The sequence below is a fragment of the Dipodomys spectabilis genome, unplaced genomic scaffold, assembly GCF_019054845.1.
Source record: "Dipodomys spectabilis isolate Male_0828 unplaced genomic scaffold, ASM1905484v1 ptg000119l, whole genome shotgun sequence".
NCBI classification, from domain to species: Eukaryota; Metazoa; Chordata; class Mammalia; order Rodentia; family Heteromyidae; genus Dipodomys; species Dipodomys spectabilis.
The window spans coordinates 4,189,935-4,216,178 of NW_024870796.1; the positions used below are offsets into that span (position 1 = coordinate 4,189,935).

A 26,244-nucleotide genomic window follows, 5' to 3' on the forward strand; every position below is an offset into this window, starting at 1 on the left:
ACACTTACAGCTTTTAAGTGGTTAATTGGAGATAAAAGTCTTACAAGGATTTTTCTGCCCCACTGGCTTTGAACCATGATCTTCAGATCTCAGTTTCCTGAATTGCTAGGATTGCAGTGGTGAGCCACCGGCACCTGGCTAAAGATAGGTCATTTAAAAAAAGCAAATTTATGAACATTGAAAAATCTAGATATGGGGAACCTAGGATGTTTTCTTCTTTCTCTCAACTCATGTTTATTGGCAATCAGAATTTATTTTCTTTCTTTCCTTTTTGGTCTGAGACTAGGATTCAAACTCAGTTCCTGATGCTTCTGGTCATTGGCTAGCACTCTACCAACTGAGCCAGGCCTCCAACCCCAGAATTTCTTATTTTTTGTACTATTTCATTGTTGAAATTTAAAGATAATACAAAATACAATTCAGACATATTATAAAATTAGAGCATAACTGGAAGTAGAACACACAGAAATATACAGAATTCTTTTAAAATACGGCATTAGCAGATGACAATTCTTCACTCCTGTAATCCTAGCTACTTAGGAGTCTGAAGTAGGGAGGACTGTGGTTTAAGGTTAGCCTGTGCAGAACAGTGGATAGGGCTCTTAAGTGACAGTTAGATGCAGTGGCTTACAACTGTCATTCTAGCTATGACAGGAAGCCTAAAATAGGTAGATTCCTACTCAGTTTCATATCTGGACCAGGAAATAAATCCAACTAGAGATACGGCTTACTAGTAGAAATACAAGGTGCTGAGTTCAAACGCTAGTAGCATTAATAGCAACAACAGCAACTAAGCAGGATTAAATGAGTAACTACATAGGAATGTATATAAACATATTTTATGTAAGATCATTGTTTAGTTACACGCTAAGCCAATAGGAAATGTGTATCCTCTTATTTCATGAATCATAAGAATTTTATATTCTGTACCAAAATAGATTCTTGAACATTTAAGTTATTTGTACTGAGATGATTGTGTTTCAGTAGAAATTTATTTATTTATTTATTTATTTTGGGGGGGGGGGTCCGGTCATGGGGCCTGAACTCTGGGCCTGGGCGCTGTCCCTCAGCTCTTCAGCTCAAGGCTAGCGCTCTACCACTTGAGCCACAGCGCCACTTCCGGCTTTTTTCTTTTTGCTTATGTGGTGCTGAGGAATCGAACCCAGGGCCTCATGCATGCAAGGCAAGCGCTCTACCACTGAGCCACCTTCCCAGCCCGAAATTTATTTTTATACTTATCAGTGGAGTACTCTACAGACACTTCTGTCTTCCTTTGTTTTCTTTTTCTTCACTTTAAACAAATTCGCAGTAGTACTCTGCCATGTAGCAACAGCAGAGGTTATGCCACTTTGATAATCTGTGAAGTGTTCTATTTTTCCAATTGTGGAAAATTAACTTTCTTTTATATATTATGTGATTAAAAATAAACAGTAGTAAACTGACCAAGTTTATTGAGTCTGATGATAATGAGTGATAATGACCTCATTTCATATCAGAATCCTCTTAAGAGATTTGTTTTAAAAGCAGAAACTCTCCAACCATTTAAACTGTTTTAATATTGTTCACTGTACTAGATATGTTTGATAAACTGTAATCTCAGGTAACTAGAACATTGTCTTTAAATTACATGGGTTATAACAGATTATTAACTTCAGCAACAAGTACTTGGATAATCTAGGCCTTTTAAATAAAGCATTAAAGGAAATGGTAATAGTAGTTTCTTATATGATTTTTATTATAAATTTTGTCATATTAGAATTGATGACATGCTGGTGATGATTATGTTAACAATTCGGTATATGCTAGAACAAGTACTTCGCCTCGGCTGGCTTCAAACTTCAATCTAGCCAGACACCAGTAATCCTAGCTACCCAGGAGGCTGAGATCTGAGGATCCAGGTTCAAAACCAGCTTAAACAGACAGATCTGAGATTCTTACCTCAAGTCAACCAGCAAAAACCTGGAAGTGGAGTTGTAGCTCAAGTTGTGCAGTGCCAGCCTTGAGTAAAAATGATAGAGCATGAGGTCCTCACTTCAAGCCCCAGTACTGGCAAACAAAACCTCAATCCTCAGATCTCTGCCTTCTGAAGAGCTAGTAGCTAGGAATATAGGTGTGAGCAACAAGCACCTGGCTGTGTTGTTTTGTTTTGCTTTGTTTGTTTTACTATAGTGTTGTAGGAGTTCTTTATATATTCTGAAGACTGACCTTTTACTAGATAAGTAGTTTGTGAAAGATTTCTCCTTATCTTGCAGATTTCTTTCTTGCCTTTCTGATTGTTCCCTTTACTGTGTAGAAACTTTTTAGCTAGATATCCCAATTTTATTTTATTTTATTTATTTATTTGTCTGTCGCTGGGTTTGAACTCTGGGCCTGAATGCTGTCCCTCAGCTCTTCAGCTCAAGGCGAGTGCTCTACCACTTGAGCTATGGCGCCACTTCCAGTTTTCTGGTGGTTCATTGGAGATCACGGACTTTCCTACCCTGGCTATCTTTGAGCCACCATCCTCAGATCTCAGCCTCCTGAGTAGCTAGGATTACAGGTGTGAGCTACCAGTGCCTGGCTTTATTTTTATTTGCCAGTCCTGGGGCTTATACTCAGGGCCCAGGCCCTGTCCCTGAGCTGCTTTTTTTTGCTCAAAGTTAGCACTCTACGACTTGAGCCACAGTGCCACTTCTGGCCTTTTCTGTTTATGTGGTACTGAGAAATTGGATCCAGGCCTTCATGCATGCTAGGCAAGCACTCTACCACTAAGCCACATTCCCAGCCCTCTCTTTTTTCCTTTTGTTGCCTGTGCTTTCATTGCCAAGATCAATGTTCTGAAGATTTTCTTTGATCTTACATTTAAGTCTTTAATCCAGTTTGAGTTGACTTTTAAAATATGATGTAATGGTTCAGTTTTACTTGCTTGCATGTGAAAATTCAGCTTTCTCAGCAGCAGACTATCCTTTCCTTATTATGTATTCTTAGCACCCTTGTGATTAATAATTGACATGGCTGGTGTGGATTAGTTTTTGTACTCTATATTTTGTTCTATTGGTCTATTTGCCTGTTTTTCTGCCAGTACCATACTATTTTTATTACTGTATGTTTGTAATATATTTTGAAATCTGGAATTTTGATACCTCAATCTTTTTCTTGTTCTCATTCTAGAGTATTTGGTTATTTGTGGTCTTTTATAATTCCATGTGAATTTTATAGTATTTTTCTATTGTTATAAAATATATTCTTAGAATTTTAATAGATACATTGAATCAGTAGAGCACAGGTAAGTGTTTTTATTTTTTATTAATTATTTTTTTGGTCTGTGATGGGGTTTGAACTCAGGGCCTAGGTGCTGTCCCTGAGCCTCTTTGTGTTTAAGGCTAGCTCTCTACCACCTTGAGCCACAATGCCACTTCTGGTTTTTTGGAGTAGTTAACTGGAGGTAAGAGTCTTTCTGGGACTTTTTTTCCTAGGCTGGATTCTAACCCCAATCTTCAAATCTCAGCCTCATTATTGGCTCGGAATACAGGCGTGAGCCACTGGTACCCAGCTTAAGTCTTCTTTTTCTTTGTATTTATTTATTTTTTATTTTTTGCTGGTCACAGGGCCTGAACTCAGGGCCTGGGCGCTGTCCCTCAGCTCTTCAGCTCAAGGCTAGCACTCTACCATTTGAGCCACAGCATCACTTCCAGCCTTTTCTGCTTATGTGGTGCTGAGGAATCGAACCCAGGGCCTCATGCATGCAAGGCAAGCACTCTACCACTGAGCTACCTTCCCAGCCCCTTGTATTTATTTATTTAGGCCAGTCCTGGGGCTTGAACTCAGGACTTAGGCACTGTCTCTGAACTTTTTTTGCTCAAGGCTAGAACTCTAACCACTTCCAGCTTTTTCTATTTATGTGTTACTGAGGAATTGAACCCAGGGCTTCATGCATGCTTAGCAAGCACTCTTCCACTAAGCCACATTTCCACCCCAAGTCTTCTTTTTAAAAAGTACAAAATATATATGATTTTTCCATTTGTGCATGTTTCATTTACAAAATAGAAGTAATAAAAATTATATAGTGAATTACATTTGTGTTATATGCCTTAGGGAAATGTATAAGACATTACTAAGGATGTTCATTTGAACAGTGTTTGTAATAGAAAAAACCTGAAAGTGATCTAAATGCTCATCAATAATTGTCTAAGGATTGTGATAAACTGTGCTACTTTTTCCCCATTTACTGCTGTTTCAGGGTTTAAACACAGGCTTCATGCTCTTGTTCAACTTTTTCTACTTATAAATAGTGCTGCTACTTTAGTCACATGACCAGTTCAGCTTTTTTTGCTGGTTAGTAGGAGATGGAGTTTTCTGGACTCTTCGGCACAGGCTAGCCTCAAAGCCCATTCCTTAGATCCCAGCCTCATGAGTAGCTAGGATTATAACTGTGACCCATAAGTGCCTGCCTAAATTTGGCATTTGTATACCATAAAATACTTAGTGGCCTTTTTTTTTTTTTTTTTTTAATTTTCTTGGAGACAAGGTCAAATTCAAGGCTGGCCTCAGAGTCTCAATAGTCCTGCTATGTCCACTCAAGTGCTTGAATAATACGTGTTTGCTATTATACCAGCTTTCATGAGTCTTTTAAAAGGAAAATTTTCAAAAATAAAATTTTATTTTAATATTATTAAAGAGAGTTATACAGAGGGGATACCATTTCATAAATCAGTTATTGAGTACAATTCTTTTTTGGATAATGTTGTCACCCTTCCTTCACTTCCCCCTATTAATTAAGTTTTTGTGTAACATTAAACTTAGCTGCAAAATATTTTAAGTTGCAGAACAAGTTGTATACAAGGAAGAATTAAAACTCTTAGGTATGAGTTAACTATTCATTGCTATGTCTAAACTGCCAGAGAAAACAGCCTGGTTCAGGGAGGGGATTCATTTTGGCTCATAGTTCAAAGGATCAGTTCAAAGATACTTGGCCCCATACAGTTGGACAGAACATCATGAGTGTGTGTGTGTGTGTGTGTGTGTGTGTGTGTATGTGTATGTGTATGTGTATGTGTGTATGTGTATGTGTGCCAGAGCAATTTATAGTCCTGTCCCCCAAACCACACCCCTAGTGAGTTATTTCCTCCAACTAGTACCTACCTCCTACCTTTAACTCCCAGTAATACCATCATACGTTTAATTGTTGAGTGGGTCACAGTTCTCATAATCTAGTCATTTCACCAGAGATGTGCTTCGCTAATCTCCTAGGCATTTCTCAATTACGGTTAACCATTATATGGGATATCTATAACTAATGGTTTTTAAAATAACATTTAAAATCATCCTAAGGTTTAAAATTATGTATTTACTTACGTTTTGGTTATTGCTCAGGGTTCTCGATGCCCTTCCGATGCCAATATGCTTGGAGAGATGATGTTTGGCTCAGTGGCAATGAGTTACAAAGGATCTACCTTAAAAATTCATCAGATTCGGTGAGAGGTTTTCTAATTTTTTTAAGTGAATCCATTTTTACATGTCCAGTTTTTTGTTTTGTTTTGTTTTTTGTTGTCATGGGGCTTGAACTCTGGGCCTGGGTGCTGTCTCAGCTCTTCAGCTCAGGGCGAGCGCTCTACCACTTGAGCCACAGAGCCACTTCTGGTTTTCTGGTGGTTTATTGGAGATAAGAGTCTCACGGACTTTCCTGCCTGGGCTGGCACTGAACTGAGATAGTAGCTAGGAATATAGGCATGAGCCACCAGCACTGGACCATGTCCAATTTTCTTTAAGACAAGAGAATTTCATTTGATCTCTACTCCAATTGAAAATGTCAGATTCTCAATTTATATTGTCCTTTTTGTCTTGTGACTATGCTCTGGGGGATGTGTGACTTACACTTTTTTTAAAATAATAAATGAACAGATGATTGTGTTTTAATTTTGAATTCTCTTTGACAGTCTACTTGCTTGCTTGTTTTATAGTTCCCCTCCACAGCTCATGCTCAGCAAAGTGTTTACTGCACGCACTGGCAGCAGTATCTGTGGAAGTCTCAATACGTAAGTGCCTATGGACATAGGGTGAAATGGATTGCTTGAGTTGTGTAAAATGAAAAGAGTGCTGTTTAGATTGTACAACACATTCATATTTTCTTTCCTTTGTAAGATGAGTTTTCACTTTGTAAATCAAGCTGGCCTCAAATAATGATCTTCCTTTCTTAGCCTTCCAGGTGCTGAGATTGTAAGCATATGCCACAATACCTGTACAAATTTAGATTGTTTTTTTAATCATCCTAGTTGAAAGCTTATGGAAGCCAGCTTGCATCCTCATTGTAGTTGAAAAAAACATAAACACAAGACTTCTGTTTTAGGAATTTGCTAGAAGGTATATCTGGAAGGAAACTGTTAAGTGCATTTCCATCTTGAGTTACTTCTTAAAATAACCATCTCAGGTTGATTTCCATCAAAGCTTATTTCCCGTCTTTCAGCTCTGTGCTGAGTTAGATTCTATAATGTTGTGCTCTTCAGTTTTTAGGTTCCCTGAAGAATTAACTCTGCAGACAGGAATGGCCTGTATCAGCCATTATATATAATAATAACTGTGGGATATTATAAGCATGCCAAGATTAGACAATAAAACTGAAACAGAGCAGGCCTGGTGTCAAGACAATAGGTTATATACCAGAACCTAATAAATGAAGTACAAAGTTAAAGTTAGGATTAGATGATTGCAGATCTTGGAGATGCATTTTGCAGGTGTTGAAGAGAACAGGGCTCGCTGGCTAGTTCGAGTCATAGGGATACCCAGGATATAAAGGAGCAAGAGGCATCAAGAACATACTGAATTCTTTTGAGCCTTGAAGAGATTCTATTAAGTTTCTAGTACCTGTAGCTTGTTTTCACATTCAGGAAGAAAGGAAAGAAACAATATTATTTATTTATTTATTTATTTACTTACTTACTTAATTTATTGTCGGTTGTGGGGCCTGAACTCTGCGCCTGGGCGCTGTCCCTCAACTCTTCAGCTCAAGGCCATTGCCCTACTACTACAACACTACTTCTAGCTTTTTCTGCTTATGTGGTGCTGTGGAATTGAACCCAGGGCCTCATGCATGCAAGGCAAGCACTCTACCACTGAGCCACCTTCCCAGCCCCAGAAAGGATACTTTTGCACAGTAACATTATTTCTGTTATTTTGGATGCTTGATTATATAGATGATATAGGCTGTTTTTAAAGTGTGGCCTAAAATAGATTTTGGTTATTTTGGTTGTTGTTGCTACTTACTGCTTCTTCCTTTTGAATTCTGCACTTCTTTCTTTTTCTCCTTCCTATTGCAGATGTTTAGAAAATGTTTTCACATTCAAAATATAAGGGAAACCTTATTTGTAATGGAAACCAAAGTTAGCAACTTTCTTCTCTAAAGGGCAGATAGTAGATATTTTTGACTTTGTAAACTGCACAATGTGTTGTAGTTTCTTACTCCTGGCATTGTAGCATTCAAGTAACCATAGCAGTACATAAATGTACTAGGAGCATGACTATGCTCCTAGAAAACTTTACTGTAGCAGGCGGAATTTGACCTTCAGGCTATAATGTTTATGTGCTTGTTGTTTATAATTTACATTTATGATACTAATAAGTAAACTTAAAATAGTTTTGCAGTTAAAATTTCATTAGGATGTATAAAGAATCGCCTTCAGAAGCATAATATGAATATGGATTTTTTTTTTCTTCCTACCCCTCCCATAGGTTACAAGATAGTCTTGAATTCATCAATCAGGATAATAATACTTTAAAGGCTGACAGTAACACAGTTATTAATGGACTGCTTGGAAATATAGGTAAATGATACTTTGATTTTATAAATTCAAGAAGTGTGAACAGTATAACAAGAATTAAAATTTTTTTTTTAAACTGTACAGGTATGTTTGTTGTAAGACCAAATAATTCCATATACTATAATATAGCCATTTAAGTAACAGTTTTGTATGACATCTGATTATTTAGAAAACATTTTTCTTATACTAGAATATACCATTTTATATCTGCAAATAAGAGAACCACTAAAGATATATTTTAACTTGGCTTCATTTTTTAAAAAATTGCTAATGGGGAAATATTATAGGCTTTATTGCAGAATGTTAAAAGGACAATGAAATAGGGGCATAATGGAACATAATCTTAGGAAGAGCTCAGTACCACTAAGATCTCACTCCTCAGACATATCAAAAAAATTCTGTAATTTCCCCAAACATGCCATTGTCTCATCAAACAAAAACTTCTTTTGCATATTTGGTAGGTGTGATAAGTCTCTAACACCACTTAAAATCTTTTTAAGTGATTAACAGCTTCTTAATTTATATAAAAGATATTAAACTGGTTTTTAGGACACTACTCCATTAACACAGAGATAAACAAATGTTAATATTTTCTACTCCATTAATAAATGGATAAAGAAATCATTTTTCAAGACACACAAAATTGATTTATAATAGAGTAGATCCTGTATAATGGTGAAGAAATAACCATCTTTATAAGATATGCAAGGACAATCTGGTACCTGCGTGGAAATGTGCATTATATTCTCATCTGCTCAATGAAAGTTATTTTTCTTTTCTTTTTTGAAAGTCATTTTTCAAATGGTGCTCGTTTTTGTGGCTACTAGTTTATATGAGCAGTTGAACATGGTGTTCCTTTAAAGATTTATTAGCATAACAGCTTAATTTTACTTTGATGAACTAATTGTTGTTATTCCCTAATAATTCTAAAATGATAAACTTTCTCAAATTTCTAGCCTAGAAAGCTTTGTGAAATTGCTGCTAACTGTATCTTCCAGTGTATAAACAATCTCATTTAAGTTCTTTAGAGTTGCTTTGGGAGTGGACAGCACTTAGTAAACCATGAGTGTACTTGTATTTGTGCCTTTTCCTTTGGAGACAGTGTCTGGCCAGGCTGACCTCAGGCTGCTCCTGCTTCTGCCTCCTAAGTATTGGAATTCTACATGTGTACCACAATACCTATTTATACTTAACCTTTATGAATATTTATTAGCTGATCTATTAGTAAAATATCACAGTGTTTGCTTCCAACCTGACCAATATAGATTCTGCTCATAGATACTAGTTTTGGAAATGCATATTTGAGTAACAACCATGGATTAAACACCTGCTGTGGATTATTAGTGTTAGGTAGTTACAGTATAGTGTATATCTGTTTTATGGAAAAGCAGTTTTCTTTGACTCACCTGAGTAATTACTTCATTTTTTTCTTTTTGTGCTGGTACTGGGTAGAAACTGAACTCAGGGTCTGGGCTCTGTCCCTTAGCTTTTTCCTTCAAGGCTGGTATTCTACTGCTTGAGCTACAGCTACTTCTGGCTTTTTGCTGCTTAATTAAAGATAAAAAGTCTTTCTGATTTATCTGTCTGGGCTGGCTAAAAACTGCAATCCTAGATCTCAGCCTTTTCGTGTAGCTAGCGTTATAGGCATGAGCCACCAGTGCTTGGCCTTCATTAATTTTTAAAGGAAAGTATATAACAAAAAATATCATAAAAGTATTTTTATAATTTGACTGTTTTCAAGCTCAAGATATCGCTTAAAAGTTGTTGTTGTCATCATCATCATCATCATCATCATCATCATCATCATCATCATCATCACTGGTACTGAGGTTTGAATTCAAGATCTTGTACTTGCTCAGTGTCCCTTCTAACACTTAAGCCCCATCTCCAGGCCATTTTGCTTTATGATATTTTTCAAATAGGGTTTCATGTTTTTTATTCCAGCTGGCCTTGGACCTCAATCCTCCTGCTTCCCAGGGTAGCTAGAGTAACAGACAAGTACTACCCAGTGTATTTGTCGTGATAGAGTTTCAATAACTATTTCTCCAGTGTGGCTTCAAACCACAGTATCCCTGATCTCTTAATTCCACTAGAGTATCTGGGCTATAAGCCTGAGCCACTGCGCCTGGCCAGTTTACTCATTTTTTTTGTGTGTAGGGGGGGTCCGGTTGTGGGGCCTGAACTCTGGGCCTGTGCACTGTCCCTCAGCTCTTCAGCTCAAGGCTAGCGCTCTACCACTTGAGCCACAGGGCCACTTCCAGCTTTTTTCTTTTTGCTTATGTGGTGCTGAGGAATCGAACCCAGGGCCTCATGCATGCAAGGCAAGCGCTCTACCACTGAGCCACTTTCCCAGCCCTAGTTTACTCATTTTAATAGTACAGACTAGTTGCCACTTATTGAGGTGAATTATACTATAGAAGCTAAATATATTCATCCTGTCATAGAGCAGAAAATTCACTTAATAAAAATGTAGACTTTAGGCCGGGCGCTGGTGGCTCACGCCTGTAATCCTAGCTACTCAGGAGGCTGAGATCTGAGGATCGCGGTTCAAAGCCAGCCCGGGCAGGAGAGACCGTGAGACTCCTATCTCCAATAAACCACCAGAAAACTGGAAGTGGCGCTGTAGCTCAAGTGGTAGAGCGCTCGCCTTGAGCTGAAGAGCTGAGGGACAGTGCCCAGGCCCAGAGTTCAAGCCCCACGACCGACCAAAAAAAAAAAAAAAATGTAGACTTTAGTAAGTGCTTTGTACTTACACACTGTTAATTGTTCATCAAGCATAGTTGAGCACCATTTCTTATTTTCTTGAAATATTCAGTTAATTAATCAAGTACTTACCAAGCACCTGGGCTCACACTCTGCTAAGTCCTAAGGATTTAGTGATTAACTAGGTACAGCTTCTATTTCAGTGGATTTATACTTAGTCGTACTCAAAGAAGTAATAAAACAATTATTGCATATTGTAGTGAATTCTTAGTCAACATTAAGAGCAGACTTTGGTAAAAATTATAGGAAGCACTCAGTTCACGGAAGAATTCCTTCAGGATTTGAGGTATAAGCTTCAGATGGTTGGGGAAAGAAATAATCTAGGAAGAATCACAGTATATGTCCAGTTCTAGGGATAAGAGATCATAGAGTATGCAAACAATGTGAATAAATTAGTAAAGCACCGAGTAGGAATGAAGGAAATGAAAAATAAAAAGCTGACTACAGAGGAATTTCTATTTATGCATGTGCTGTTGGGCACTAGTAAAGATAGGCTAGTTTAGATTTTCCATCTCTGTGTGTGTATGTGTGAACACATGCACTCATGCTCATGCACTTTGAACTTAGGGCCTTGCATTCTCACAGCTAGGACTCTGCCACTTGGACCACACCTCCAGATTGGCATTTTTGCTTTTTAATTAGAGATAGAATCTCTAGGACTTTCCTGCCTGAGCTGGTTTTGATTAGTAACTTTTTTTTTTTTTTTGTCATTGTGGGGCTTGAACTCTGGGCCTGGGTGCTGTCCCTGAGCTCTTCAGCTCAATGCAAGCACTCTACCACTTGAGCCATATCGCCACTTCCAGTTTTCTGGTGGTTAATTGGAAATAAGAGTCTCACAGACTCTTCTGCCAAGGCTGGCTTTGAACCATGATCCTCAGATTTCAGCCTCCTGAGTAGCTAGGATTACAGGCGTGAGCCACTGGTCTCTTAACTCGCCCTTTGCTTTTTGAACAAGTGGCGTGGCAAGATTGAATATGCAAGGGTTTTATTAGGGCAAATGATTTGAGAGAGAAAATGAGTAGACCGTAGGAAGGTTGTGATGCATGTCTGATTATAAGTGAAGAAAGAGAGAGATTGGAAGTGTCACCACTTTTGGTATAATCCAAGGAAGAAGGTTTGTCAAGCCAATTACAGATCTTGTGAATTGGTTTGTCAAAAATGTTTTATCTTTGGGCTGGGAATGTGGCTTAGTGGTAGAGTATGTGCCTACCATGCATGAAGGCCCTGGGTTTGATTCCTCAGTACCACATACACAGAAAGAGCCGGAAGTGGCACTGTGGCTCAAGTGTTAGAATGCTAGCCTTGAGCAAAAGAAGCCCAGGGATGGTGTCTAACCCTTGAGTTCAAGCCCCAGGACTGGCAAAAAAAAAAAAAAAAAAAAGTTCTATCACTCCCCCAAGTGGCTTAGTATACCCACTACTTTGGCTGCGAGCATTTTATGGAATATGTAGTAGACTTACACGAACATGGCAGTGGATTTCAGAACACAGCATCTGTAATTTTTGCTCAGTTGTACTTCTTAAAGTTGTAGGTCTTTGATGTATATTTTCAAGGATAAAACAAAGGACTTTTCACAATAAACAACATAATCAGATCAGGTTTGTATATACAGAAGAATATTCTAGCTGCAATGAAAATTGAGTTGAGCAAGAATGATTGGAATGTGTCCAGAATCTTCTGCCTCATGTAGACTAGTTGGAAAATGGAGGATCATACAGACTTTCCTGAATGGGTCTCAGAAGGCTCCAGGTGTTCTTGGAACACATTTTGAAAACTACTGAACTGTAATATTAAATATATGATGGAAAAGTGGGGGAAATTTGATTATATTTAAATATTGGTGGAAGAAAGAGGAAATGAAAGATAGGTATGATCTTGGTAGGAAATTTTTGAATGAGAATGATGGGTTGACATCCTAACTGATTTTAGAATTAGCTTTGGGAGCCAGAGAGTGACCTCCAAAGATTCTTTATTGAGTGAGTTCTAGCATATCCTAGAACTCCTTAGGCACAGGAGGCAAAGAGGGGTAAAGCATTGGACTAACTTTGGAGGTAAAGTGGTAGGAAATGGAAAGTTCCAATCTGGGATTTCTGCATGTGTTCTCATAAGCCTGTACCCACTGTAGGAAACTACATGTGTACTCTCCTATGCTGAGAGCGAAGAAAAAATGGGTAAAGGATTACAAAGAAGTTAAGTTTTGAAATAGCCAGAGAAAGTAAGGCATGGACAATGGAAGGAAGAGCTGACCATAGAGACATGAAAGAATTGCTACAAATGCAGTCAAAATTCTTGTTGGAGAAAAATAATGTATTTGCAATTTGAGAAATGCTTTGTCAGTTTTTCAAACAGGAGAGGCTCCTAGTCTGTTGTAGGTATAAAACTTAAACATGACTAGACTGCCTGAGTAAATATAGCTTACAGGTTGCCCTGCTGCTTACATAAAGGCTGTAATGCTCTTTCTGGATTTTCAGACTGCTATTATCTCCTATATGGCAGCTACTTTTTCTACACACTTGAAATTTCTGATGCTTTCATAGCAGCTGACTCTTGGTGTAGGAGTATTGTTTTGTATTGTTTTTCTGATTTTACCATTGGGTTAGAAAACAATTTTTGTACTTATTTGTCAGTAAGAGTCCTTGTTGTATTTACTCCTTGTTCTTGTGCTAAGTATTATGGAGTTCTTTTGGCAGGTGCAGGGAATGCTGTAATACTAAAACTAACTTTTTAAAAAGAAATGTCTTCTTTGGCAGCTGCCTAATTATCAGTGTTACCAGTATGATGCTTTTTGGGGTGTTTGAAAACAGTGCTTTACCTTAGAAAAGATTGAATATTTAAAATAATTTTGCCTTCTATAGCAGAAGCATATCTGTATTATACTAAATGGATTGATTTGGGAATAGACATGTAGTTATTGTTTGATACAAACCATGACCAAAATGGAAACCACTTTTTTTTTTCCACAAAGGGAAGCTTGAGTTATTCTTATTTAGGTTAAAAGTTTTCCTCCATATCTGTTTGGTCTGCTTTTGTGCTGCCTTACCTCACTTTTCCCAGATGCATTGTGGCTTCTCTAACAACCCTCTCTTTTATGTGTATTTTACGTTTTTGCCATGTAGGTCTTTCACAGTTCTGCAGCCCTAGGCGGGCATTCTCTGAGCAGGGTCCGCTCCGTCTGATCAGGAGCGCCTCTTTCTTTGCAGGTTTGCAATGTGCTGTGTGGGTAGTCTAGTTGGTGTGCCCTAGTGGCTAGAGTGTAGTTAAGCTGTGGAAACAAGAGAGTAGAGAATATAGTTGAGAGGTGGTAGTTTGTTTTTTTTGTTTGTTTGTTTGTTTTTTAAAGCAATGCTTGCAAAGTATAGTAACTTCATTCTTTCCTACTGGATAAATTATCCATGGAATTGACACTTGAATGAAATTTTATTTGTCATTTTTTTCCTCATAACGATTTTAACTTTCAAATCTAAACACTAGGATATAGTTTAGTATCTAGCTATACTACTTATATTTTAAATCTGATACTGTCTTGTTTCCATGGCTAAGTAGCTTTTGTACTATAGTTCACCAATTGCAGAAAATGCCCTATATCTTATAATCACTGAAAATTTCAGATCTTCATTATCCTATCAGAATGATTTTTTCATGGAGCTAAGATTTAGATGAACAAGCTCTGGAATGAAAGACTTGTATAATTGTTAATATGATTAAATTTTTTGATCACACAGTGTGTGACTGTAGTCCTATTCCATATTTTCACACACAGATAGTGAACATAACTTTCTTTTTCATATATATATGTATGTTTTTTTGTCCATTTTAGGGCTAGAACTCTGGGCCTGGGTACCATCCCTGAGCCCTTCACCTCAAGGCTAGCACTCTAACATACTCTACCACTTGAACCACAATACCACTTCCGGTTTTCTGGTGGTTAATTGGAGTAAGAGTCTGACAGGTTTTCCTGCCCAGGCTGGCTTTGAACCGCGATCCTCAGATCTCAGCCTCCTATGTAGCTAGGATTATAGGAGTGAGCCACCCGCACCTGGCTTGAGCATAACTTTCTGATGGAAATTATATCAGAATGTGAGCACAAGTCATTATTGTTCTTAAATTATCATCAATTTAAGCCCTCATTTTTATTTTTTGGCAGTCCTAGTACTTGCACTCAGGGCCTAGGCACTGTCCCTGAGCTCCTTGTTCAAGGCTAGCACTTTATCACTTGAGCCACAGCACCACCTTCTGGCTTTTTTCTGTTTATGTGCTAACTAAGGAATTGAACCCAGGGCTTCATGCATGCTAAGCAAGCACTCTACCACTAAGCCACATTCCCAGCCTCCTCATCTTTTTTTTTTTTTTTTTCTTTTGGTCATTCCTGGGGCTTGAACTCAGAGCTCTTTAGCTCAAGGTGAGTGCTCTACCACTTGAGCGACAGTGCCACTTTTCTGGTGGTTTATTGGAGATAAGAGTCTTATGGACTTTCCTGCCTGGGCTGGCTTTGAACCATGAATATCAGATTCAGCCTCCTTAGTAGCTAGGATTACAGGCATGGGCCACTAGTGCCTGACTACCTTGTCTTTTTTAAAAACAAGATCTCCATATGTTCCCCAACTGTCCTCAAACCTCAGATCCTCCTGTCTCAGCTTCCAAAGTGCTGAGATTTTAGGCTGGAACCACCATATCTGGCTGCTTGCTTGTTTTAATTAATAAATTTTATTTTTATTTATTATGCCTCTAAATAAACATTGATATAGGTGTAATTGGTAGAATGAACCACAGTAAGATGTGAATGAGATTCATATTGTTTTAATTCATTTTTCTCTTAATAGTATTTTGTGAGTCTCTTTCTATGTCATTGAATGTGAATATGAATTTTTTACCTTTTTTTTTTTTGTGTGTGTATTTTTGCCAGTCCTGAGGCTTGAACTCTGGGCCTGGGCGCTGTCCCTCAGCTCTTCAGCTCAAAACTAGTGCTCTACCACTTGAGCCATAGCGCCACTTCTGGTTTGTGAGTCTCACAGACTTTCCTGCCCAGGCTGGCTTTGAACTGCGATCCTCAGATCTCAGCCTCCCCAGTAACTAAGATTACAGGCGTGAGCCACAGGTGCCTGGCTTCCCCTGGTTTCTTTAGATACTATAGATTATTTTCCTACTGTATATTATTTCTTCACTAGGTCTTGAAGCTTGTTCAACTGAGTTCTAGCTCTTAGTGCTGGGTTGGTGCCATGCTACTGAAAAAAAATGAAGGAATGCAGTGAGATGAGCATGATTCACTTTACAATGTAAAAGGAACAACATTTGCTTGAATACAGTTTTATTTTGTAACTGACAGTTTTATTTTCTGATTTACAGTTCACAGCAATCCAATGGACATGCCTGGAAGAGAGCTGAATGAAGACAGAGACAGTGGCATAGCACGTTCTGGTAATGTCAGGTTCATGAGTGAATCCAGATTTTTATGATATTGCTGTTATCCGCACTGATCTTTTTTTTTTTTTTTTTTTTGTCAGTCCTGGGGCTTGAACTCTGGGCCTGGGCGCTGTCCCTCAGCTCTTCAGCTGAAGACATGCACTCTACCACTAGAGCCACAGTGCCACTTCCAGTTTTCTGGTGGTTCATTGGAGCTAAGAGTCTCAATGGCATTTCTGCTCAGGCTAGCTTTGAACCTTGATCCTCAGATCTCAGTCTCCTGAGTAGCTAGGATTACAGGTGTGAGCCACCAGCACTCATCTGTGCGGATATTTTTAAGCCCTGCCTTTGCCATCTAATTCTATGTACAGAATTTTTCATATCGATACTAGCCATATTATTTATACCAGTGATAGATCCTGTGCAAAGACGTTTAGAAAAAGAGGACCTAACTTGGCCCAAGGGGTACAGGGTACAACAATGATTTATAGAAGCAGGATGCTTGAATTGTATGTTGAGAAATAAATAGCAATTATCCAGGTAATTGTATAGAGAAGACTGACTTAGTTAGCTTTGTTGACCCTAGGGAGTGTGCTAAGTGAAAGATGGAGTCGGTTTTGGAATAATGTTAAATATGAATGTGGGGCTGGGAAGGTGGCTCAGTGGTAGAGCGCTTGCCTTGCATGCCTGAGGCCCTGGGTTCAATTCCTCAGCACCACATAAGCAAAAAGAAAAAAGCTGGAAGTGGCGCAGTGGCTCAAGTGGTAGAGTGCTAGCCTTGAGCTGAAGAGCTGAGGGACAGCGCCCAGGCCCAGAATTCAGGCCCCATGACCGGACCCAAAAAAAAAAATATGAATGTGAAATTGTACAACTCTGCTCTCTAAATTCATTCTGATTCAGTTTGTAGATGGCAAGATTAATCTTAGTGGATTATATTAATCACATGGGTTATATTCCATAGATGAGCAGTAGAGAAATGATTTTGAGATGATTGGAGTATTCCCAAAGGCTGATTTGACCTAGCAAATAGCTTAAGCTTTTGTATTTGATAAAAACAAAATTAAAAATCACTACCTAACAAATCACCTGTACAAGCTGGATGCCAGTGGCTCATGCCTGTAATCCTAGCTACTAAGGACCCTGAGATGTGAGGATCATGTTTCCAGCCCAGGCAGTAAAGTCCCTTAGACTTTTTGTGTAAACTTTTTTTTTTTTTTGGGGGGGGAGGTCAGTCATCGGACCTGAATTCCGGGCCTAAATGCTGTCCCTTAGCTCTTCAGCTGAAGGCTAGTGTTCTACCACTTGAGCCATAGCACCATTTCCAGCTTTTTCTGCTATGTGGTGCTGAGGGATTGAACCCAGGGCCTCATGTATGCAAGGCAAGCTCTCTACCACTGAGCCACCTTCCCTCCCTTAGACTTTTATCTCCAATCAACCACCAGAAAACTGGAGGTGGTGCTGTGACTCAATGTGGTAGAATGCTTTGAATGCCTTGAATGAAAAAGCTCAAAAACAACATCCAGGCGCTGAGTTCAATCCCATAACCCACCAAAAAAAAAAGTCACTTGTACAACATGGTGAATAAATGTGCACTGTACAATGAATGGATGAAACTAGCTAATTAGCATATATTTGCATATTGGGCACACACACACACACACACACACACACACACACACACACACACACACACACACACACACACACACACACTCCCCTATATAATTACCTCAGTCTCCATTTTTGTGCTGAGACCACTGTCTCTTCTCACATTGCACAAGCGTATAATGTGTCATCATTTACTATGGTTGCCATGTAGTACAATAGAACCCTAAGTTTATTCAAAGAATAAGTGGTAGGAATATAGTTTCCATTTCATCCGAGATTTGGGAGATGATAAAATATTTTCTCTATATTTTCTTGTGTATGAATTGGAAGACTTGGTTAAAAGTATCTGTGCACCTGCGCTAAAGTAATTAAATTCATGTGGGCCATTTAAAGGAATTGTGTTTTTTTGTGATAGTATAGCTCTTCAGCTTAAGGCGAGCGCTCTACCACTTGAGCTACAGTGCCACTTCCGGTTTTCTAGTGGTTCATTGGAGACAGGAGTCTCATGGACTTTCCTGCCCAGGTTGGCTTTGAATCGCGATCCTCAGATCTCAGCCTCCTGAGTAGCTAGGATTACAGGTGTGACCCACCAGTGCCCAGCTTTCTGTTTGTCTTAAATACACATAAATATATGTGACACAGATATATATTTTGTTTTGTTTTTGTCATAGAACATCTTCAAAGAATTGGGATTTTTTTAATGGAAAATTTTAAAGAGAGACCTTGAAGCAAAACTGAAAAATTTGAATCTTCTAACTTTGAAATTTGTTAAAAAGAAATTTGTCATATGCTTCATCATTGACTTACACATTATACTTTTTTTCTGACTTCAACAGCATCTCTCAGCAGCTTGCTTATCACCCCATTTCCCTCCCCAAACTCCTCACTTACTCGAAGTTGTGCCAGCAGTTACCAGCGACGTTGGCGACGAAGCCAAACAACAAGTTTGGAAAATGGGGTATTTCCTAGATGGTAAGTGAGAGTTTTAAGCAAGATCGAATAGTTTCTTTCTTTCTTTTTTTTTTGGGTCCGGTCATGGGGCCTGAACTCTGGGCCTGGGCGCTGTCCCTCAGCTCTTCAGCTCAAGGCTAGCGCTATACCACTTGAGCCACAGCGCGACTTCTGGCTTTTTTCTTTTTGCTTATGTGGTGCTGAGGAGTCGAACTCAGGGCCTCAGGTATACAAGGTAAGCGCTCTACCACTGAGCCACCTTCCCGGTCCTTGAATAGTTTCTTTTTTTTTTTTTTTTTTTATTGTAAAGCTACTATACAGAGGGTTACAGTTACATGAGTGAGGTTATGAGTACACTTCCTCTTGAACATTGTTACCCCCTCCATTGTTTTCCCCCTACCATCCCCTCCCTCCCTCCCTTCCCCGAGGTTCTTTTTTTTTTTTTTGATTGTGATTAAATGATTACATAATTTCAAAGTCACAAGTTCATTCTAACTTCCCTGGAGCAAATTGTCTACCACAGTCTGTAATATATAACAGTGTTCACATGTTATATACCATATTTGTGATCAGCAGCATGGGGATATTTAGTAGTGGTTCAACCAGATGAGCGGGAGTTCTTTGTTTCTTAAGTCCTGTTAGTTTTATCGTATCACCTAACCTTTTGGATTTAGCATCCACTTATCAGGGAGACCATGTACCGTTTGTCTCTTCGTTCTTGGCTTACCTCGCTCAACATGCTTCCTTCTAGCTCCATCCATTTCCCTGCAAATGCCATTATTTTGTCATTTCTAATGGCTGCATAATATTCCATTGTGTATAGATACCACAATTTTTGGGTCCATTCATCTGTGGTGGGGCATCTAGGTTGTTTCCATATCCTGGCTATTGCGAACAGTGCTGCAATAAACATGGAGGTGCACGTGTCCTTGTATATTGGTTCCTGTTGTTCAGGGTAGATGCCTAGAAGTGGTATGACTGGGTCGTAAGGGAGGTCAATCTTTAGCTTTCTAAGGACCCTCCAGACTGCTTTCCAAAGTGGTTGTATAAGTGTACATTCCCACCAGCAGTGTAACAGGGTTCCTCTTTCTCCACATCCCCTCCAGCATTTGTCGTTGGCTGATTTGTGGATGTGGGACATTCTGACTGGGGTGAGGTGGTATCTCAGGGTTGTCTTTATTTGCATTTCCTTCACCACCAGGGATGATGAACATTTCCTCATGTGTTTCTTTGCCATTTTTATTTCTTCATTTGAGAAGTCCCTCTTTAGTTCCCTTGCCCATTTAGTAATTGGTTGGTTAGGTTTGGGAGGGATTAGTTTCTTGAGTTCCCTGTATATACAGGATGTTAACCCCTTGTCTGATATATTGCTGGTAAATATTTTTTCCCAATTAGTTGGTTGTCTTTCTAGCTTAGTTGCGATAGATTTAGCTGTGCAGAAGCTTTTTATTTTAAGGTAGTCCCATTTGTCGAGTCTCTCTCCAACTTGTTGTGACCCTGGGACTCTGTTCAGGAAGTTCCTTCCTGTGCCTATTAGTTCAAGTGTCTCTCCTACTCTGTCCTGTAGTAGTTTCAGAGATTCAGGTTTAATGTTAAGGTCTTTAATCCATTTTGAGTTGATGTTGGTGCATGGTGATAGGCTGGGGTCCACTTTTAGTTTTCTGCATGTGGCTGCCCAGTTTTCCCAGCACCAGCGGTTGAAGAGGCTGTGTTTCTTCCATTGTATGTCTTTGGCTCCTTTGTCGAATATCAGCTGGCTGTAGGCCTGTGGATTTATATCTGGATCTTCTATTCTGTTCCATTGGTCTTCGGGTCTGTTTTTGTGCCAGTACCATGCTGTCTTTGTGATTATAGCTCTGTAGTAGAGTTTGAAGTTCGGCATGGATAGCCCTCCCATATTGTCTTTATCCCCTAGAATTGTTTTGGCTATTCTAGGTCTTTTGTTGTTCCATATAAATTTTTGGACTGTTTTCTGTATTTCAGTGATGTACATCATTGGGATTTTAATAGGAATTGCATTGAATTTGTATATTAGTTTTGGAAGTATCACCATCTTTACTATATTAAGTCGGCCTATCCAGGAGCATGGGAGGTCTTTCCATTTCCTAGTGTCTTCTGCAATTTCTTTCTTTAACTTTTTATAGTTCTCATTAAATAGTTCTTTTACATCTTTGGTTAGGTTAATTCCTAAATATTTTATTTTTTGGGAGGTTATTGTGAATGGGGTTGCTCCCTTTATTTCCCTCTCTTCCTGTGCATTATCAGTGTATAGGAAGGCAACTGATTTTTGTGGGTTTATTTTGTATCCTGCTATTTTGCCGAAGTGACTTATGATTTCTAAAAGTTTGGGGATGGAGTTTTTGGGATCGTGGAGGTATAGTATCATGTCGTCTGCAAAAAGGGATAGTTTCACTTCTTCTTTCCCTATGCGGATCCCTTTAATGTCTTTTTCTTGCCTTATTGCCCTGGCTAAGGGTTCTAGGACTATGTTGAAGAGGAGTGGAGACAGTGGACATCCTTGCCTTGTTCCTGTTTTTAGGAGGATTGGTTGTAGCTTTTCCCCATTAAGTATAATATTGGCTATTGGTCTGTCATAAATGGCTTTTATTGTTTTTAGAAATGTTCCTTCTATTCCTATTTTCTCCAGAGCTTTTAGCATGAATGAATGTTGAATTTTATCAAAGGCCTTTTCTGCATCTGTGGCGATAATCATGTGATTCTTGACCTTGGCTCTGTTGATATGCTGGATTACATTTATTGACTTACGTATGTTAAACCATCCCTGTGTCTCTGGGATGAAGCCTACCTGATCATAGTGTATTATTTTTTTAATGTGTTTCTGGATTCTGTTAGCTAGAATCTTGTTAAGGATCTTTGCATCTGTGTTCATCAAGGAGATTGGCCTGTAATTCTCCTTTTTGGTTGGGTCTTTGTCTGGTTTGGGGATGAGTGTGATATTGGCTTCGTAGAATGAGTTTGGGATAGCTCCCTCCTTCTCTGTTTCTCTGAAGAGCTTGAGGAGTATGGGTATTAGTTCTTCTTTAAAGGTCTTATAGAATTCTGCTGTGAATCCATCTGGTCCTGGGCTTTTTTTTGTTGGAAGACTTTTGATAGCTTCCTGTATCTCATTATAGGATATTGGCTTATTTAATTGGTTAACTTCTTCTTTGCTCAGTTTGGGTAACTTGTATTTCTCTAAAAATGCATCCATTTCCGCCAGATTTTCTTCCTTTAGAGAGTATAGCTTTTGAAAGTAGTCTGTTAGAATTGTTTGGATATCTTGGGTACGTGTTGTGATGTTTCCCGTGGCATCCCTAATCCTATTAATATGGGTTTCCTCTCTTCTTTTTTTAATTAATCTTGCCAACGGGCCATCAATTTTGTTTATTTTTTCAAAGAACCAGCTTTTTGTTTGGTTTATTTTGGTTATGGTTTTCTGATTTTCTAATTGGTTAATCTCTGCTCTCAATTTGGTTATCTGGCTTCGTCTAGTAGCTTTAGGTCCCATTTTTTCTTGTTTTTCTAGCTGTTTTAGTTGCAACATGAGATTATTTACTTGGTCTGTCTCCATTCTCTTGATGTGGGCACTGAGGGCAATAAATTTGCCCCTCAGGACTTCTTTTGCTGTGTCCCTCAAGTTTCTTTGTGAGGTGTTTTCATTTTCATTGAGTTGTAGGAAATGCTTTATTTCTTCTCTGATCTCTTCTGTTACCCAGGCCTTGTTAAGGAGTGTGCTGTTCAATTTCCATGTATTAGAGAAATTTCTGCGGTATGCTTTGTTATTGAGAGCTAGCTTGATTCCACTGTGGTCAGATAGGATACAGGGGATTATGTCGATCCCTTTGTATTTGCTTAAGTTCCTTGCATGAACTATGATATGGTCTATTTTGGAGAAAGTTCCATGAGCTGCTGAGAAGAATGTGTACTGTGTTGTTTTAGGGTGAAATACTCGGTAGATGTCAGTTAATTCCGCTTGAAGTATGGCCTCACTTAATTCGGTAGCTTCTTTGCCAATCCTCTGGTTGGTAGACCTGTCCTTTGGTGAGAGTGGCGTGTTAAAGTCTCCTAGTATTATCGTATTGGGATCTATTTTATTCTGTAAGTTTGAGAGCATTTGTTTAACATATCTGGGTGCACCGATATTTGGGGCATATAAGTTGATGATGGTTATATCCTCCTCTTGGATTGGTCCCTTTATTAATATGTAGTGTCCGTCCTTGTCTTTCTGTACTGATTTTAATGAAAAGTTTATTTTGTCAGATATCAGGATAGCTACACCTGCTTTCTTATTGGGGGCATTTGATTGGTAGATCCTTTTCCACCCCTTCACTCTGAGTTTGTTTGTATGTTTGGCTGAGAGGTGGGTCTCCTGAAGGCAACAGATGGATGGGTCTTGTTTTCTGATCCAGTCCTCAGTTCATTTTCTTTTAATTGGCGAATTCAGCCCATTTATATTAAGAGAAAGTATAGAGAGATGCATTGTTGTCCCTGCCATTCCGTTTTCCTAAGTTTTTCTTCTTTCCTTTCCTCCTGTGCTTGCTCAGTTAGACTTTGAGTAATGCCTGTTTGGGGCAGGTCCCAGTTCCTGGTTGCTTTCTTCAGGTTGTGTCCCCCCTCTTAGAATTCTTTGTAATGCTGGCTTAATGTTTATGTATTCATTTAGTTTTTCTTTGCTATTAAAAGTTTTCAGTTCTCCATCAAATGTGAATGCTAGCTTTGCCGGGTATATCAGTCTGGGTTGGCAGTTATTGGCTCTCAGGGCTCGTATGGTGCTTTCCCAGGCTTTTCTTGCAGTCATTGTTTGTGTGGAGAGATCTGCAGTGATTCTAATTTTTTTCCCGTTGTAGTATAGCTCCTTCTTCATTTTTGCTGCATGCAGGATTGTTTCCTTATTATTCAGATCCATCATTGTTACTATAATGTGCCTAGAAGTGTTTCTCCTGGGATCTTGCTTGTTGGGTGTTCGATAAGCTTTTGTGATGTAGTTAAGATGGTCGTTTTTGAGGTGGGGAAAATTTTCATTGACTATCTTGTTAAATAGGTGTTGCATTCCCTTGCTCTGGAATTCCTCACCTTCGTCCACTCCGATTATGCGAAGGTTAAATTTTTTAGCATTATCTGCTTGCTCTTGAATTTCCCTTTGGTTTAATTTGAGTGATTTTTCCATATCTGTCACTTTTTGGTCCAGTTGGTGTATTCTGTCTTCTGTATCTGACACTCTACCTTCCATTTCATTCACTCTGTTGACCGTGGCTTCTATTGTGGTTTGCATGGTGGAAATGGATCCCTTTATGGATTCAATGTTGGTTCTCAGAGTACTGATCTCACCTCTCAATGAGGTGAGATCAGTATGCATTACCTCTAATTTGGCGTTTATCTCACTTCTGAGGTTTGTGCAGCTTCTATTTTTGCATCCAATTTTTGTTTGATGTCCTGTATATCTTTTGATAGTTCATCCTTGTGCTCTTTCAATTTCTGATCCATTTCTCGCTTTATTTCTTGAGTCATTGCCTCCAGCAACCCTTGGATGTAGTTTTTGTCTTCCATTCCTGCTTTGCTCCCACTGGGGCTCTCCCCTGCGTGTCTGCTGGCTTTTGAGGTGAGCTTGCTGTCCTGGGTAGTGGTAAACCTTGTGATTTTTCTCTGTGATTTTCGCATGGGGGTTCAGGAGACTGCTCTTCAATCTTGTTTTGGTGTGTCTGTCTTTGCTTGGTTGCTGATTCTGTATTGGTAGAGAGAGTCTGTGCCTGATCTGGATTCTGTTGGGAGCCTATTTCCAGCTGCTATTCTGACTTACTTAGGATTCTCAGCTCTCTGCTGTAGCAATTCCCGCCTTTGGAAGGGTTGAGCAGCCTAGACTGCTTGTGTTTGCTCCTGCGGGTGCTCTTGGGAAGATCAGATGCTCTGGATGCACTCTCCCAAATACTGGAGTCTGCTATGGGCTCCTGATGTGTTTTTGTTTGTTTGTTTTGGGCTGGTTGTGGGCTTGAACTCTAGGTTTGGGTGCTGTCCCTCAGCTCTTCAGCTCAAGGCTGGCACCCTACCATTTGAGTCACAGCCCCACTTCTGACCCTTTTTGCTTTGTTCAGGTGCCGGTCCCCAGGCCTGGTTCCGGCCCCAGCCTGGAGCGCGCTCGTTAGGCCTGTGCTAAGGTGTATATCACCTAGGTTATGCAGCCTAGAGGACACAGTTCAAATTTCTTCTACTGTTGGTAGTCTTGACCCAGGGGCGCTGTTCCTGGCTTGGGCATTTAAGCTCCCTTCCAGGGGCGCTCTTGCTCTGGCCTGGCCAGCAGAGTGTGCTCCACGGGCTGGTGGAGCTCTCGAACAGTTCCCAGTTTTAGTGGGTCCTGTGGTCCGGGTGTTGGGGTAGGGAGTCTAGGTCAGGGTCTGGGGATTCCCTCCAGCTCTGGTCTCCCTTGATGGATTCACTGTCCCCTGTGGGGTACTCACCCTGTAGGTCGTCAGTTGTTGTTGCAATCCGAGTTCAGTTGGGGTGGTTGCAGGCTGGGTTGGGCGGCCCCCCCCCCCGCCGGGTAGTTGCGATCGCGATTGGGCGGGTGGTCTGCGGACAGGTCCCTTTGTGGCGCTGCTGGTGCCGGGCGGCTTTGGCGGGATGGAGCCTCTCCGCTCCAGTGGAGAGTGATGGGTGGGGGTGGGATCCTCGTGGAGACTCCTGGCTGTTAGGTTTCTCTGTTCCTGGCGATCCGCTGTTCTGCAATCCGCTGTTCTGCAATCCGGTACCTGGTGATCTGCAAGCAGCCCCCTGTGTCTCTGTGGCTCCGGCAGCCCCCGCCGGGCCAGCTGGCCGGCGGCTTGGCGCACTGCCGCGCGGCCAGTAAAGGTTGGGGGAGGGGTCTTCGCTCTTCTCTGTTCTGAAATTCTTCTTTTCCTCTCTTTCTTTTTTTGTTATTTTCCACCTCTGGTTTTTCTCTGAGTGTTCGTCTTTTTGTTGTTGTCGGTCTCTTGGGGAGATTAAACGTTGGAACTCGAACTCTCTTTTTGGTTGGAGAGAGCTGTGGCGTTTCCCTACTGCCCCGTCGCCGTCTTGGTCCCCCCTCTCGAATAGTTTCTTTAACACACATTTATATGAGAATTTTTAGAGCCTGGATTTCTGCTTTATGTATGTGAAGTCTGGAACTGAAAACTTTTAAAATATTTTAAAAACATTGCTTTTTAAAACTATGGTAAGTTATTAAAAGACAATTTACTATTTAATGAATTTTAAATATTTGATTCAGTTGACACTAAGTACCATCATGCTGGTATTGTCATCAACTCTTGGTCTTTTTCATCTTCCCAAATTGAAGCTGATAGCCAGTGAAAGATAACTGACCATCTTTCCTTCTCTTGTTTTTTTTTTTTTTTTCCGGTCATGGGGCCTGAACTCTGGGTCTGGGCGCTGTCCCTCAGCTCTTCAGCTCAAGGCTAGCGCTCTACCACTTGAGCCACATCGCCACTTCCGGCTTTTTTCTTTTTGCTTATGTGGTGCTGAGGAATGGAACCCAGGGCCTCATGCATGCAAGGCAAGAGCTCTACCACTGAGCCACCTTCCCAGCCCCCATCTTTCCTTTTCTTGCAACCATTGTTCTGTATTTATCGGCAAGAATTCGACTGCTCTAGCTACCATAGTAAATAGAATCAGGCAGTACTTGGCCTTCTGTGACTGGCTTATTTTCCTTTAGTAACAACTACAGGGTTCATCCATTTTGTAGCATGTGTCAGAAATT

General features: G+C 39.9%; 1 protein-coding gene across 2 annotated transcripts in view; it reads left to right on the forward strand.

The window, feature by feature from the left end:
* Positions 1-26,244, forward strand: part of Fnip1 (folliculin interacting protein 1) — a 90,312-nt gene that overhangs the window by 36,165 nt on the left and 27,903 nt on the right. Inside the window, exons 4-9 of one of the 2 annotated variants that reach the window (XM_042688803.1) lie at positions 5,353-5,453; positions 5,940-6,014; positions 7,705-7,796; positions 13,673-13,756; positions 15,900-15,971; positions 18,401-18,536. In XM_042688803.1, the coding sequence (XP_042544737.1) occupies positions 5,353-5,453; positions 5,940-6,014; positions 7,705-7,796; positions 13,673-13,756; positions 15,900-15,971; positions 18,401-18,536 (560 nt within the window). The remainder of the gene's footprint in view (positions 1-5,352; positions 5,454-5,939; positions 6,015-7,704; positions 7,797-13,672; positions 13,757-15,899; positions 15,972-18,400; positions 18,537-26,244) is intronic. The other variant, XM_042688804.1, reaches the window with a different exon arrangement.